Genomic DNA, 11,301 nt, shown 5'->3' with positions numbered 1-11,301 from the left:
TGGCTTCCACGGCTGCAGCGAGAGGCGTCAGACATGTACCACGGGTGTGCGCCTCTGGGTGCGAAGCCAGGGTGTTAGCAGGAAGAAGTCCCAGCGGGCGGTTAGCCCCCCGGCTGTCAGGTATCGGGGAAGGAAGGCCGGCGCTCCGATGGCGAGATGCCTGGGTCAAGTAAAACCGGTCAACTTCACAGCTTCCCATATGATTTTGAAGCTTTCAAAACGGGAAGCCCCTCTATAGGCTGAGATGTGATAAGGAAATAGTCACTTGACCTTCCCTGCCCCCAGTAGATAACTTGAGTTTGAATATTTGCATGCCGGTTTATCTGCAAAAAATAGTTCTACCCTAGATGAATTTCTTGTATTCAGGGTAACTATTTGTGGGGGCTGTGTACGTGTAAGGGGGCTTGGACCCATTGGTTTTAAGTCTGTTTTTTCATATCTAATACATATTTGTTTTGTATGTAACAAATTTTTTTTTTTTAAATTATGGTGGGAGACGGGGAACTTGGGAAACGGGACCGATGTGCTCCCAGCATCCACCTGCCCAATTAACTTTCAAATCCATCCATCAGTTTCAACCAGCATATCACGCGGTTAAGCTTTCTATAAGCAACAGATTGATAGGGGGGAAAAAACATAGTCCAAATTATTCCCTTGTTGGGAGGGAGGCTCAAGTACGAGCTCAGTGGCTGTAAGCTGTTTTTAGCCAGCTGTCAGACCATCAGTATAGTTGGAGCAAGGGTAGCGAGCAGCCGTATCTGTAAGGGGAAGAGTTTGGTTCCAAGTATCCAGTGTGCACACGATTTATATTTTGGGGGGACTAACTGTGGTCTGATTTTATGGACTGAATTCTCATTTGAACCACATCTTTCAATTCAGTGTGATCCAAAATAGATCCAGTTTGTGCACCTTGCTCTCTAAAGTGACCCAAAGCACAGTAGGTGAGGGTGGGTGGAAGGGTTGCTTCAAAAACATGCTCCTGATCTGAGCTTACGCACTGATTTAGGTACACCAGCCTCCTGCTACTCTTGAGGAACATGGGAAGGGGAAAAGGTTTGCGGAACTTTGGAACAAAAGGAACTGGATGTATTGCTGTTGTCAGCAAGAGCATTTGGGGATGTTAAGAAGGGAACAGGAGGTGAGGTTACTGCGGTATAATGGCATGGATGAGGACAATATGCAGAAAGAGGACGCATCTATCTCTTTAGGCAATGGGGCTTCAGTAAATTTGTTCTCCCCTCCTCAGGGAAGTGCCATTCAAGTTTTCATGCAGTCACTTGATGCAAAATTTATTTATGTATTTATTTATTTTTAAAGGGGCATAATCATATACCCAAATACAGATACTTTTCTTTGGGCTATTTGTCTAAACTCCCTTTAATGGAGAGCAATATGCGCTTCTAAAGCATTTTTCAATGTGGTCTAAAGTAGGTAAAAGATGAGACAAATCCACCCTGGTCTCCAGTGTCACGGGTAAAGGTATAAAGCTTTAGCAATGGATCATTTTAATTTTGTTTTTGAAGTAGGCCGTTTGCTGTATGATGTTGACAGTAGTTATCGATCACTTTTGCTAATCTATTCAGAGGATGTTTTTCAAATTTAAATTTTGTCTTGCACTGTAAATCACTTGCCCTGTGAAAAATGCCAGAGATATAGTAAAATCTTAGCTCATTCATGGCCTACAAGTTATTGGCAATTGCGGATCTTTGACTTTTGATTCTTTTGAGCTTGTAAGTATTTTATGTTATGCAAGGGACATTTGAATGAATTAATTGCATAGGCTTTTAATTAGTCAGTGGTGGTATTTTATGAAGTGATAGGATGGATTCTGCATCCCTAAAATTAAATGGGAACAGAATTGAGCTCATCGTGATTTGAGACTGCTCAGGTAAATAAGAGAGGTAACTTGGATTTATGTGGAAATGTTAATTTGGTGGTGTTTAACTGAAGCTGTATAATCCTGATGGCAGGAGGGAGGAGTACCCAGTTTCCATTTCATTCCTTGGAAGTCTAATGTTGATTAATAGCTTACTCGAAGCGGGAAACAGATGAGCTGCATGTAGAAAACTTAGTCTACTGTGGTTATATGTGAAACTAGACATTCTGAATTTAGTTCAGATGGATCACTCATTGAGAAAGTCAGTTAAAGAAACTGCTTTCTAGCCTGTGCTGGCCTATAATGCTGTAAGAGCTTCAGGAGCTCAAAATATTTACCATTTTTTCCCCTTTTTGAACAGGCACTACTTTGCGCTGCCCACTAATCCCGGTGAGCAGTTCTTTATGTTTTGCATGCTTGCTGCTTGGCTGATCACTAAAGCGGGACATCCCTTCGAACAGCCACAAGAATACGATGACCCCAATGCAACAATATCAAATGTACTCTCAGAATTGCGATCATTTGTAAGTGTTGAACATGCTTTTTTCCCAAGTGTATTTCAAGCACGTGCATCACCTTCAGAAATAACAGTAATGACGCACTTTTTCTGCTGTCTGATTATGTTCCCAAGGACTAGACAGACTTTTCCTGTCTATAAGTTTGTACTATGTTAATTAGTTAATTAGAAGTTTATACTGTGTGTACCTACTTGCTAACTGTTTGGCACTACAAAAATGATCTTACAATATTATATATGATTCCAATTAGTTTTATTCCACAATCTGTAAAATGGATTAAATCAGGCTTACTCCTTAGAGTGCCACATATGTTGGTCATTTATAGTAGTATAATTTACAAAGATTTTATCTTGAAAGTTTACATAGTGCTTGTGATCCTGCTCTTGCTAAAGTCAATTGTATAATTCATAGTGAAGAAGGTGGTTTAGAATTGTGTTCATGTTTTCTTCATTTTTTTTTGTTAAGGAATAAAAGGTTGCATAAACTGCCAGGAACTATTGGGACTTTTTTTCAATATTAAAAATAACCTCCGAAGGTCAGGAGAGTGTATCAACTTATGGGAAGTATGATCTTATGGAAGATTATACTGTGGAACAGCTGTGAATGATGTTAAGAACACCGTTCTCTAAAGGATTTACTTGATAAAAAACTAAGATCTTTATTCTGTAGGACAGCAGTAAATAAAAATAAACTATTTTGTAAATAAAATCTGGAACAAACAAGGCAATGTTGAAAAGCTGGTGGTTAAGTCTCAGTACCTGAGTTCCTCCATAGCTGTTCTTGCCTTGCCAGCATGTCACTTGTGTGCTTGACCATCTAGCTCCCTTGCGGCTTCTGACTCTTCTGCTCCCTGTGAGTATCCTCTTACCAGGTGCTTTAAGATTTCTACACTGCATCTGTTCCTTGGGTTGTTCTGTTTTCCCTTCTGTTGCCTGACTGGAGCTGCACAGGGGAAGAATATGAATTAACATTGGTAAAATCTTCATACGCAATGGACACTTTGGTTTTAGTGTAGTAAATCTTGTTACCTCCCTGAGGGGAAACTCAATTGATGGGTAGCCGTTAGTAAACAGTATGTCTCTTTATTTTAGGGAAGGCCTGTGGATTTTCCTCCCTCAAAATTAAAGGCAGGTTATGGAGAGCAAGTGTGCTATGTTCTTGATTGTTTAGCTGAAGAAGCCTTGAAATATACTGGCTTTAGCTGGAAAAGGTATAGTACACTTTTAAGCATCCTCCTTTATGCATTGTTTTCCAGCGAACGTAAGTTGTAATTGTAAAGACAAAACATAGTAATTACCAAAAATGTTTTACTTGATGTTTTGTGAGATGCAAAATTCAACTAGGCTTGAAGCAGTGGGACAAATTAATTCCTAATGCAATTTCACACAATTTAGTCTATTACCAGCAAGGATGAGTTTGGGCCATTAATAGACGTAGCTAATTAATAAAGATTTGACTGATGACCTTTTTTTGGTCATTTTCCTATGCATAACTGCTTGTTAATCTGACAGTTGAGTTGAAACATACTAATATTCTTTTGGGTTCTATCAATCAATCTTGACCTCTTCAGTTGGAGGTATGTGATCATGTTACAAGTAGGCTACAGTAACTTCGAGTATTTAATATGAAGGAAATCTTAGGAGAAATTAGATGACAGATAATTTCAAGTATATGAAAATTTGTTTAAAAGTGCTCTTTATTTAATTCGTTTTCTCTGATGGGTTTTGAAATGGATATAACGTAGTAATTTCTACCTTGGAAATATTTTACTGTTACCTCTATTTAATACACAAATTCCACTGTAAGCCGAAAATGAGTTTGTGGTGACTTGCACTTAAATTCTAAGAGGTTAGACCGAAAGAGAAAACAACTCAGAGTTTAATCCCCAGATGTCTTTGCAGTATGAATGTACTGTACTGCTTGGCATAATAACTAACCCTCACTTTTAAGATAGTCCAAGATAAAAAAAGACTTTTAAGGCTGAGCTTTAATTTTGTTTAAGTGTGTGAGACACTGTCTAGTCGTATTCCACATCATCCATACTTCTCATGAAATGTTTTGTTTGCTTAGGAGCAATTTACAGAGGTATTTCCAATTTACTGTGTTAAAAAGCTCTGCTGTTCTTTGAACTAATTTCAGGCCAGCATATCCAACAGAAGAGCTAGAAGAAGAAGAAATAACAGAAGATGATGCAGAATTAACGCTTAATAAACTGGAAGAGGATGTTGTGGTAGGTTTACCTAACTGGTTTTGATTATACCAGTATTGGTCAGCTATGAGGAAATTTTTCTTATTGTTCATTTTATTTGGCTTTGTTTAAGAAATGTTTTCTACTAGCTGTTCCATCACCCTTTTTTCCTGCATCTCCTTTCCTGCATCTCCGGCTTCTCTGTAGAGTTTGTTGTTTCCTTTCAGATAAGGTTGTTAACTCTTTGGGACAGAGCTTATGTTCTTGTGTGCATTTACAGTTAGTGTAAAGTGAAGTGGAATCTAACCATACGTTAAAATTGCATAGATTCAGAATTGTTTGTTTTCTGCTGATACAAGCTGTTGATGTTAAACGAAACTTCAATCCCTGTTTACAGAATTGGCTAATATTTCGTTAAAATTTGCCCAGCGCTTAATTAATGGAGCGCTCACTATTGTAACTCAGATTTTGCTGCAAATAGGAAACAGTAACTTTGGTACTTAGTTGATCTTAAGATATGGGAACAGGGCAGACAGAAAAGAACAACTGGAAACTGAGCATTTGTTTAAAAACACCAGCAAAGACCTAAATAAAGTTTGCAAAATTGTTTCTGTAGAGAAAGGTCAAGGCAGCTCATCACTATATATTCCAGCAATGAAATGGTAATATCCAATCATCCGTTCTGACTGCAGAATAAGTCTGCTTTGAAATACCTTTCACCAACAAGATGGCAATGTTTGAGGATGAACTATTTTATTTATTCCTGCTTTTTAACTATAATAATTACAGTGAAGTTGTCACGTCTATGAAAGCCTATGAAATACAGCTGTAAGTTCAAATATGCTTTTACGACTTACTGATGGATGGATGTTGAACGGAAGTTGTTTCTTGCTGATTGACTTTCTCAGAAGATTTTTTTATGAGAGTTGGAGTCTCACTGTTATCTGGTAGCATAATGTTATCACAAGACATTGTCATTTTCACAGGCCTCTGTCAGTCTCCTTGAAGTGAGTCTTTGTACTGCTGACTTAAACACGATTTTTCTGGAGACAGAAGTTAGCTGAAGACAATTAAAGTGAAAATTGCAAAAAGAAGTTAGTTTCACATCCGATTTCTCCAAAAGCTGATGATTCTGTGCGAAATAAATGTAGATCAAAACCAAAATATCGAAAGCTGTAAGCCTGGAAGCGTTCATTTGCTGGGCCAGTACATTACCTGAGGAGAAAACAATTTTCTGGAGTGTTAAGGCCCAGCAATATTGGATAGAAAATGCCACAACTGTTCCATTTTTGCATTCAGATTTTTCAAGTGCTTTGGAAAAATTAAAGGTCATAAAAGTTGGAAATAGAGTGCCAGTAATGTTATCATATGGTTCTGATCATAGTCCCAATTTATATGCCACAATAGTCCACAAGAATGTAACAGTTGAAGAGTTTCCTTCTCTTCTTCCTCTTCTCACAGTTTTCCTAAGTATTGTGTTGTTTTCCTCATTTTTATTAGCCAAGAAAAATTCCAAACTTTTATTCTTAAATTTCATACAATATGCAAATATTGTGATGTGGGTGCCTGGTTGCATTTTTACCAGCTTTGAAGTCTCCACAGAAGAAGTCTTGAATAATTCTGAGAACAATAAGAGACATTCTGTATTGCATGTTTGACCAGCCTCAGAAATGCAAGCTGTTGGCTAAAAGCTTTAAATATGAAAACAGTCAGCTGTCTGCTCTTTTCTGTGTCTCGTTAAGATCTAAGCTGTTAAATTGGGAAGTGGGGAGGAAACAGTTAACTAAGGCACAGTTGAAACCCTTCAAAGAACCTCTGGATTTGCTCTCAGGTAGTATCTGAGGCCATGATTTTCGCAACCTAACATGTTTTATTAGCTCTTCTGAGTTTGTGTGTTAATAAAACCATTGAGCTAGGTTTATACCAAGTGGATAACCACTTTTTTAGAGCCCCTAATGTTTCTACATGGATTAATTATATGCTGATGTAATTTTTTTTTCCCCTAGTCCATTGTCGCTGCCAATATATCGATATGTTCTGGATGTATTAGCTGTATCCATAATTGAATTTAGCAGTATTTCCAGTAGTTAAATGCTAATGATGAGGTTCACCGATTGTTCTTCTGGTTTTGATTCTTCTGAATAAAATTGATGAGGCTGACAGAGACAAGCCTAGTTCTGTAAATCTTGGGGAATTAGGTGAACAGTAGCCAGTGAGGCTGGCCGTGCAAGGAAATCTGCACGGTTTGGTTCCTCAGTTCTGATAACTAGTCGTCTTGTTGTCACAGTAGTGTTGTAATATGTTCTTCTAAGCGCTGTACAAATATGTATTGTCCATTTAGCAAAAGATAATCCCAATCTAGTCACCATTAATTTCTTGCAAGTATTCAGGGGACTAGGAGCCAAACATGCCAGAAGAAAATAAAGTGGTCCCTGTTAGTTAAAAATTAGGTAAGGTACAGGAATAAGCTCCCAGGTTTTCACTGAGTCTTGAAGGGTTCTACACTAAGACCTGTGTTGCAGGTTTCATGATTTGTCTAGAAAGGCGGTGAATGATGAAATTTGACTTTGGTGGAAAAGGCAATGGCTAACAGAAGAGCTACAGAAGGACAAGGTGTATAAGGGTGAAGTGTACGGGTGATAAAACGGCAGGGGAAATTCAGTATAGATGAATGGAGGGTAATGCACGGCAAAAGCATCTTTGACTTATGCAGTGATGGGCTCTGAGCTGATCGTGATCATTGAGGAACGCAATTTTGAGACTACAATAGATAATTCTATAGAACCGTCAGCCCAGTGTGTAGTGTCATGGGCAAGAAAACAAATCGATTGCCTCAATTTCAGTTGTATCATTCTGCACTCTTTTAAAACGTGGCATCGTTCTGCAACCCCCCATCTGTGGTGCAGACAACATCTTGAAAACGTTGTTCAGGTCTGGTTGTGGTTTGGTTTTTGTTTTGGTTTGGTTTTATTTTTAAGGCAAAGCTTTAGGAAACACGTAAGAAATTACAGTTCCCATACAACTATTTATAATGGCCCGTTTGATGTGAGAGGGCTTAGGTTTGGGGTTTTTTTTTGGTTGGTTGGTTTAGTTTTTAAATACTGTGGCACCCTGAGAGAAATGTGGGGTAGCTTTCATCTTACAACTTGTCCCAGATATTGTGTCTCCTCATAAGATTTTTAAGTAAATACGAGCTCTATTATCATAAACTCTCCATGTTGGAAATTTGGAATTTAATACTCCTTGTCCTGTGCTCCTGCAAAAAGAAATTATGGAGAAAGATTGTGCAATACTTACTGGTCTTACTTTGCAACTTTCCTTAAGGAAGAAGAGTCAGACAATGAAGAAAATTTTATTGACCTGAATGTTCTAAAGGCACAAACGTACAGATCGGTAAGTTGTTATCCATCAGTCCTCTCTTGAGAGATTTTTACGTCTGTAGCAGCAATTCATTTCTGTTGGATTTAAGTGTGAAAGTCCTTATGTAGTCTAAACTTGAAAAAACATTCCAACTGAAATATATCATTATTTTAAAAGAAAAATGTACATCCAGTTTCTAAACTGTTATCACTGCAAGGTTGCTGGAAACATTTGCAAGAAATTTTTGCAGACTTTTAGGGAAACATGGTATGAGTTTCTTGAATATATTTTAATTTCCCCCTCCTTGCTATTTCAGGAATGTATTATAATTTCTTATTATATACATTTTATTCTTTTCAATTCTAAATATGATGAGAAGATATATTTATTTTAATTCCTAGTCTTTTTGAATTCAAAGAAAGCCATTAAAGAAATCTGTTTTATCTCTAGTCTAGATCATTCTGGATATAAATTTTTTTCTGACTATGAACACTGTAAGCCATTGTAACGATTTCTAACAGTTCTCACTGTGCATAATGATAATATTTTGTATATAAACTTTGTGATTTTTACACAGGACATGAATGACTCTGCAAAGCAAGAAGAGATTTTACAGTCCACAACAGATGCAGCAGAGTGGAATCTGGAAGTGGAACGTGTGCTTCCACAGCTGAAAGTTACGGTCAGGACTGACAATAAGGTATGTGAGAATGGCTTTGCATGTGTACACACGATGATTAAAGTGTGATTTCAGCCAGTGTTTACTGGCTGAATGTTTTACTTTCCATTTACAACTTTTTTTCTTTTGTAATGCCAAGAACTGTGAATAATGGGCTCTCCAACGCTATCTTGTCTGAATCTTTGTCACTTACTTTTACCCTAGAAGCAATAATTTTCAGTAGGGTTTTTTTTCCAATAATATATAAGAATAATTTTTTCTGCTACTTGCAGGGTACCTTATTTACATATATTTATTTCCATATATTTATTCAGTGGAAACTTCTTAAATCGTTAAACATCTCCAATGTATTCATACTTCTGAAAAATTATACCCTCAGCTTAGCAGCTATTAAAACATCTTCCTGGAAGAGAGCTGAGGAACTTCTTAACTTTCAGCTGTTAAATTTGTCAGCCACATGAAAGGTTGATTGCATGGAATTCATCTTGCTGAACTTTAAATGGCAATAAAGTAGATCTGTACCTCTGATATAGTCATCATGGGCTCTGCTTATGTTTAGCAAAAAGAAGTGAGTATTTTTTGGACTGATTTTACTTACCTATCCAGATAACTACCTCAAGATGATATTCATCGTTTCTTAGAAATGAGTATTTCTCTCCATAATCTACTCCAAGGAGTCTAGAATGAGCAGCTTAGAAGTAGACATCTATTGTTGGCAAGTCAAAGTCCAAACCTAGGACCTGTTCCTGGCATTGCCATAAACATTCTTTCTAGGAGCTTGTATAGCACACACAGATCGGTGCAGTATTGAAATTGCTCATTTGTTGTGACCCAGCTAGTTGGGGTGTTGGAGCAATCTGTAGCAGTGATACAGAATTCAATGGAAGATGATTATCTTGCCCAAAATAGGCTAAGCTCTCAACTCTGTTAAATCGCTTGCCTGTCTTATGCTATACTGCATTCTTCTATGTGAAGAATTGCCTGATTTGAGCCACCTTTCTCTGATCCTCAGCAAGCCCATCTGCTACGGAGAACATCATGCTTGATTCTCACAATAAGAAATGAAAACTTATAGAGACGTACATGGAAAACTAAAGCCACTGTAAGAACTGAGGTTTATTAGCTTCCAGTTTAATGCACCATCTCTTGGCTTTAAAGAATATGTCAAAATGAACATGAAAAGAGGATTCTTCTTTTTCTAGCTTCTGTGCTATCGTGCTTTCAGAAATAACTGGAGAGAAGTGTTTGGTGTTTTTTCATTCTACAAGAAAAGCATCATGTCCTGTTTCCTACGCGGTGCATGTATACATAGTACCAGGAGAGGGTTAATGGTTTAATCAATGGCATTAGAAACTAGAACCTATTTGTAAACTCCTGGGCAGGGGTGGGAGGTGTGTGTGCTGGGTGTTTGTTGTTTTTATTTAAACTCCAAAGTTTGACAAATTGTGAACAATTGTCACCAGACCAACAAAAGATCCTGAGTCTGCTGCAAACTTAAAACCCAACATACAGCATAAGCACATTTTCTCTACTAGCCTTTGTTTTGTTCTGGAAAAGAATAGTGGGCAGCAGCACAATGGTAGACAGCAGGTGAACCTCATGGGCTGAATAGCTTGTTGGAGATGCTTGGCTGTGCTCTTCTGGGATAGTGAGACAGAAGCACCAGTCTTTTGGTAGTTAATGTGCATGTTGTATGCAAGGGGATAGCCTCACTTCAGATCGGTGGAACTGCCTGTGATTGAAGGATGGCACATGTTTAAGTGTGCAGCTGTTTAAAGCCAGGATTTGTTTTGTACCTGTTATGAGGCATTATAAGTGGCTGTATCCTCCAGGAGCCCCGGGATTGGGAATTCCTGTTGCTCAGGTGCTACAGCCCAGCCCCGTGTGCCTGGGGGCCTGCGGGTCTCCATCCCAGACTGATGGATGCAGCTGCTGCTTCTTTCTTGTTTGCAGGTTCAGAAGCATGTATCACACAGACACACAGAGGACCCTGACGTGGCCAGCTACACAAACTGCCGTAAACAAGGCCCTGTCTTCAACAGCACTTGTAGGACTCCTGTAAAATATAAGTTTAGACAGCCAGGCCCCCTTCCTCCTCGTCAGCTAATTAAGATTGAAGTTCAGTAGTGAAAGCACACACTGCCTTCTCTCTAGATTCACAAGCACAGGCACATTCATGGATCCCTCAGCTATCGGCATGGTCCTTCTGTCTGTGATCCCCCTGCCTGGATGCTGGGCCCTCTTAACTGTTTCACTGCTCTTCTACTTGCCAGCTAGTCCAGCTTGATGCTTGCCAGCAAACGGGTGCACACACTCATGCGCTCATCTTAAGGGCACTCTACGTTTGTGGGTCCCCCTGAATACCAGCATATACCCTCTGCCTGCCTCATACTCAGGCCTGGATCCAGGGCCTACTACTCAATGGCTAGTTCAGTTTTAAGTCTGCTATTGAATTTTACACGTGCGTAGCAGGTTTAGGGAAGATGCAAAGTTTTGCCTGTCCCTACCCCAGCAGCTGGCACCAGCAACACGGGCCGGGGACCCACAGTCTCGCTCCAGCTGCTGGCACTGAACCCTTCACTTGTTTTACTTACACCGGTCCTTCCCAGTAGCTGGATTTTAGGATACACACCAGTCCTGCCTTGGTGGCTGAGACCCTTGCTTGCTCCTGTGGCTGGCA

The 11,301-nt window shown here is 39.0% G+C and overlaps 1 protein-coding gene across 1 annotated transcript in view; it reads left to right on the top strand.

Annotated features, from left to right (window-relative positions):
• Positions 1–11,301, top strand: part of IFT57 (intraflagellar transport 57) — a 19,608-nt gene that overhangs the window by 524 nt on the left and 7,783 nt on the right. Inside the window, exons 2-6 of the mRNA XM_009321380.1 lie at positions 2,238–2,400; positions 3,486–3,604; positions 4,534–4,624; positions 7,907–7,975; positions 8,520–8,642. Of these exons, the coding sequence (XP_009319655.1) occupies positions 2,238–2,400; positions 3,486–3,604; positions 4,534–4,624; positions 7,907–7,975; positions 8,520–8,642 (565 nt within the window). The remainder of the gene's footprint in view (positions 1–2,237; positions 2,401–3,485; positions 3,605–4,533; positions 4,625–7,906; positions 7,976–8,519; positions 8,643–11,301) is intronic.

Source organism: Pygoscelis adeliae, unplaced genomic scaffold, assembly GCF_000699105.1.
Source record: "Pygoscelis adeliae isolate BGI_AS28 unplaced genomic scaffold, ASM69910v1 Scaffold363, whole genome shotgun sequence".
Classification (NCBI taxonomy): domain Eukaryota; kingdom Metazoa; phylum Chordata; class Aves; order Sphenisciformes; family Spheniscidae; genus Pygoscelis; species Pygoscelis adeliae.
This window is presented reverse-complemented; position numbering and strand designations above follow the sequence as displayed.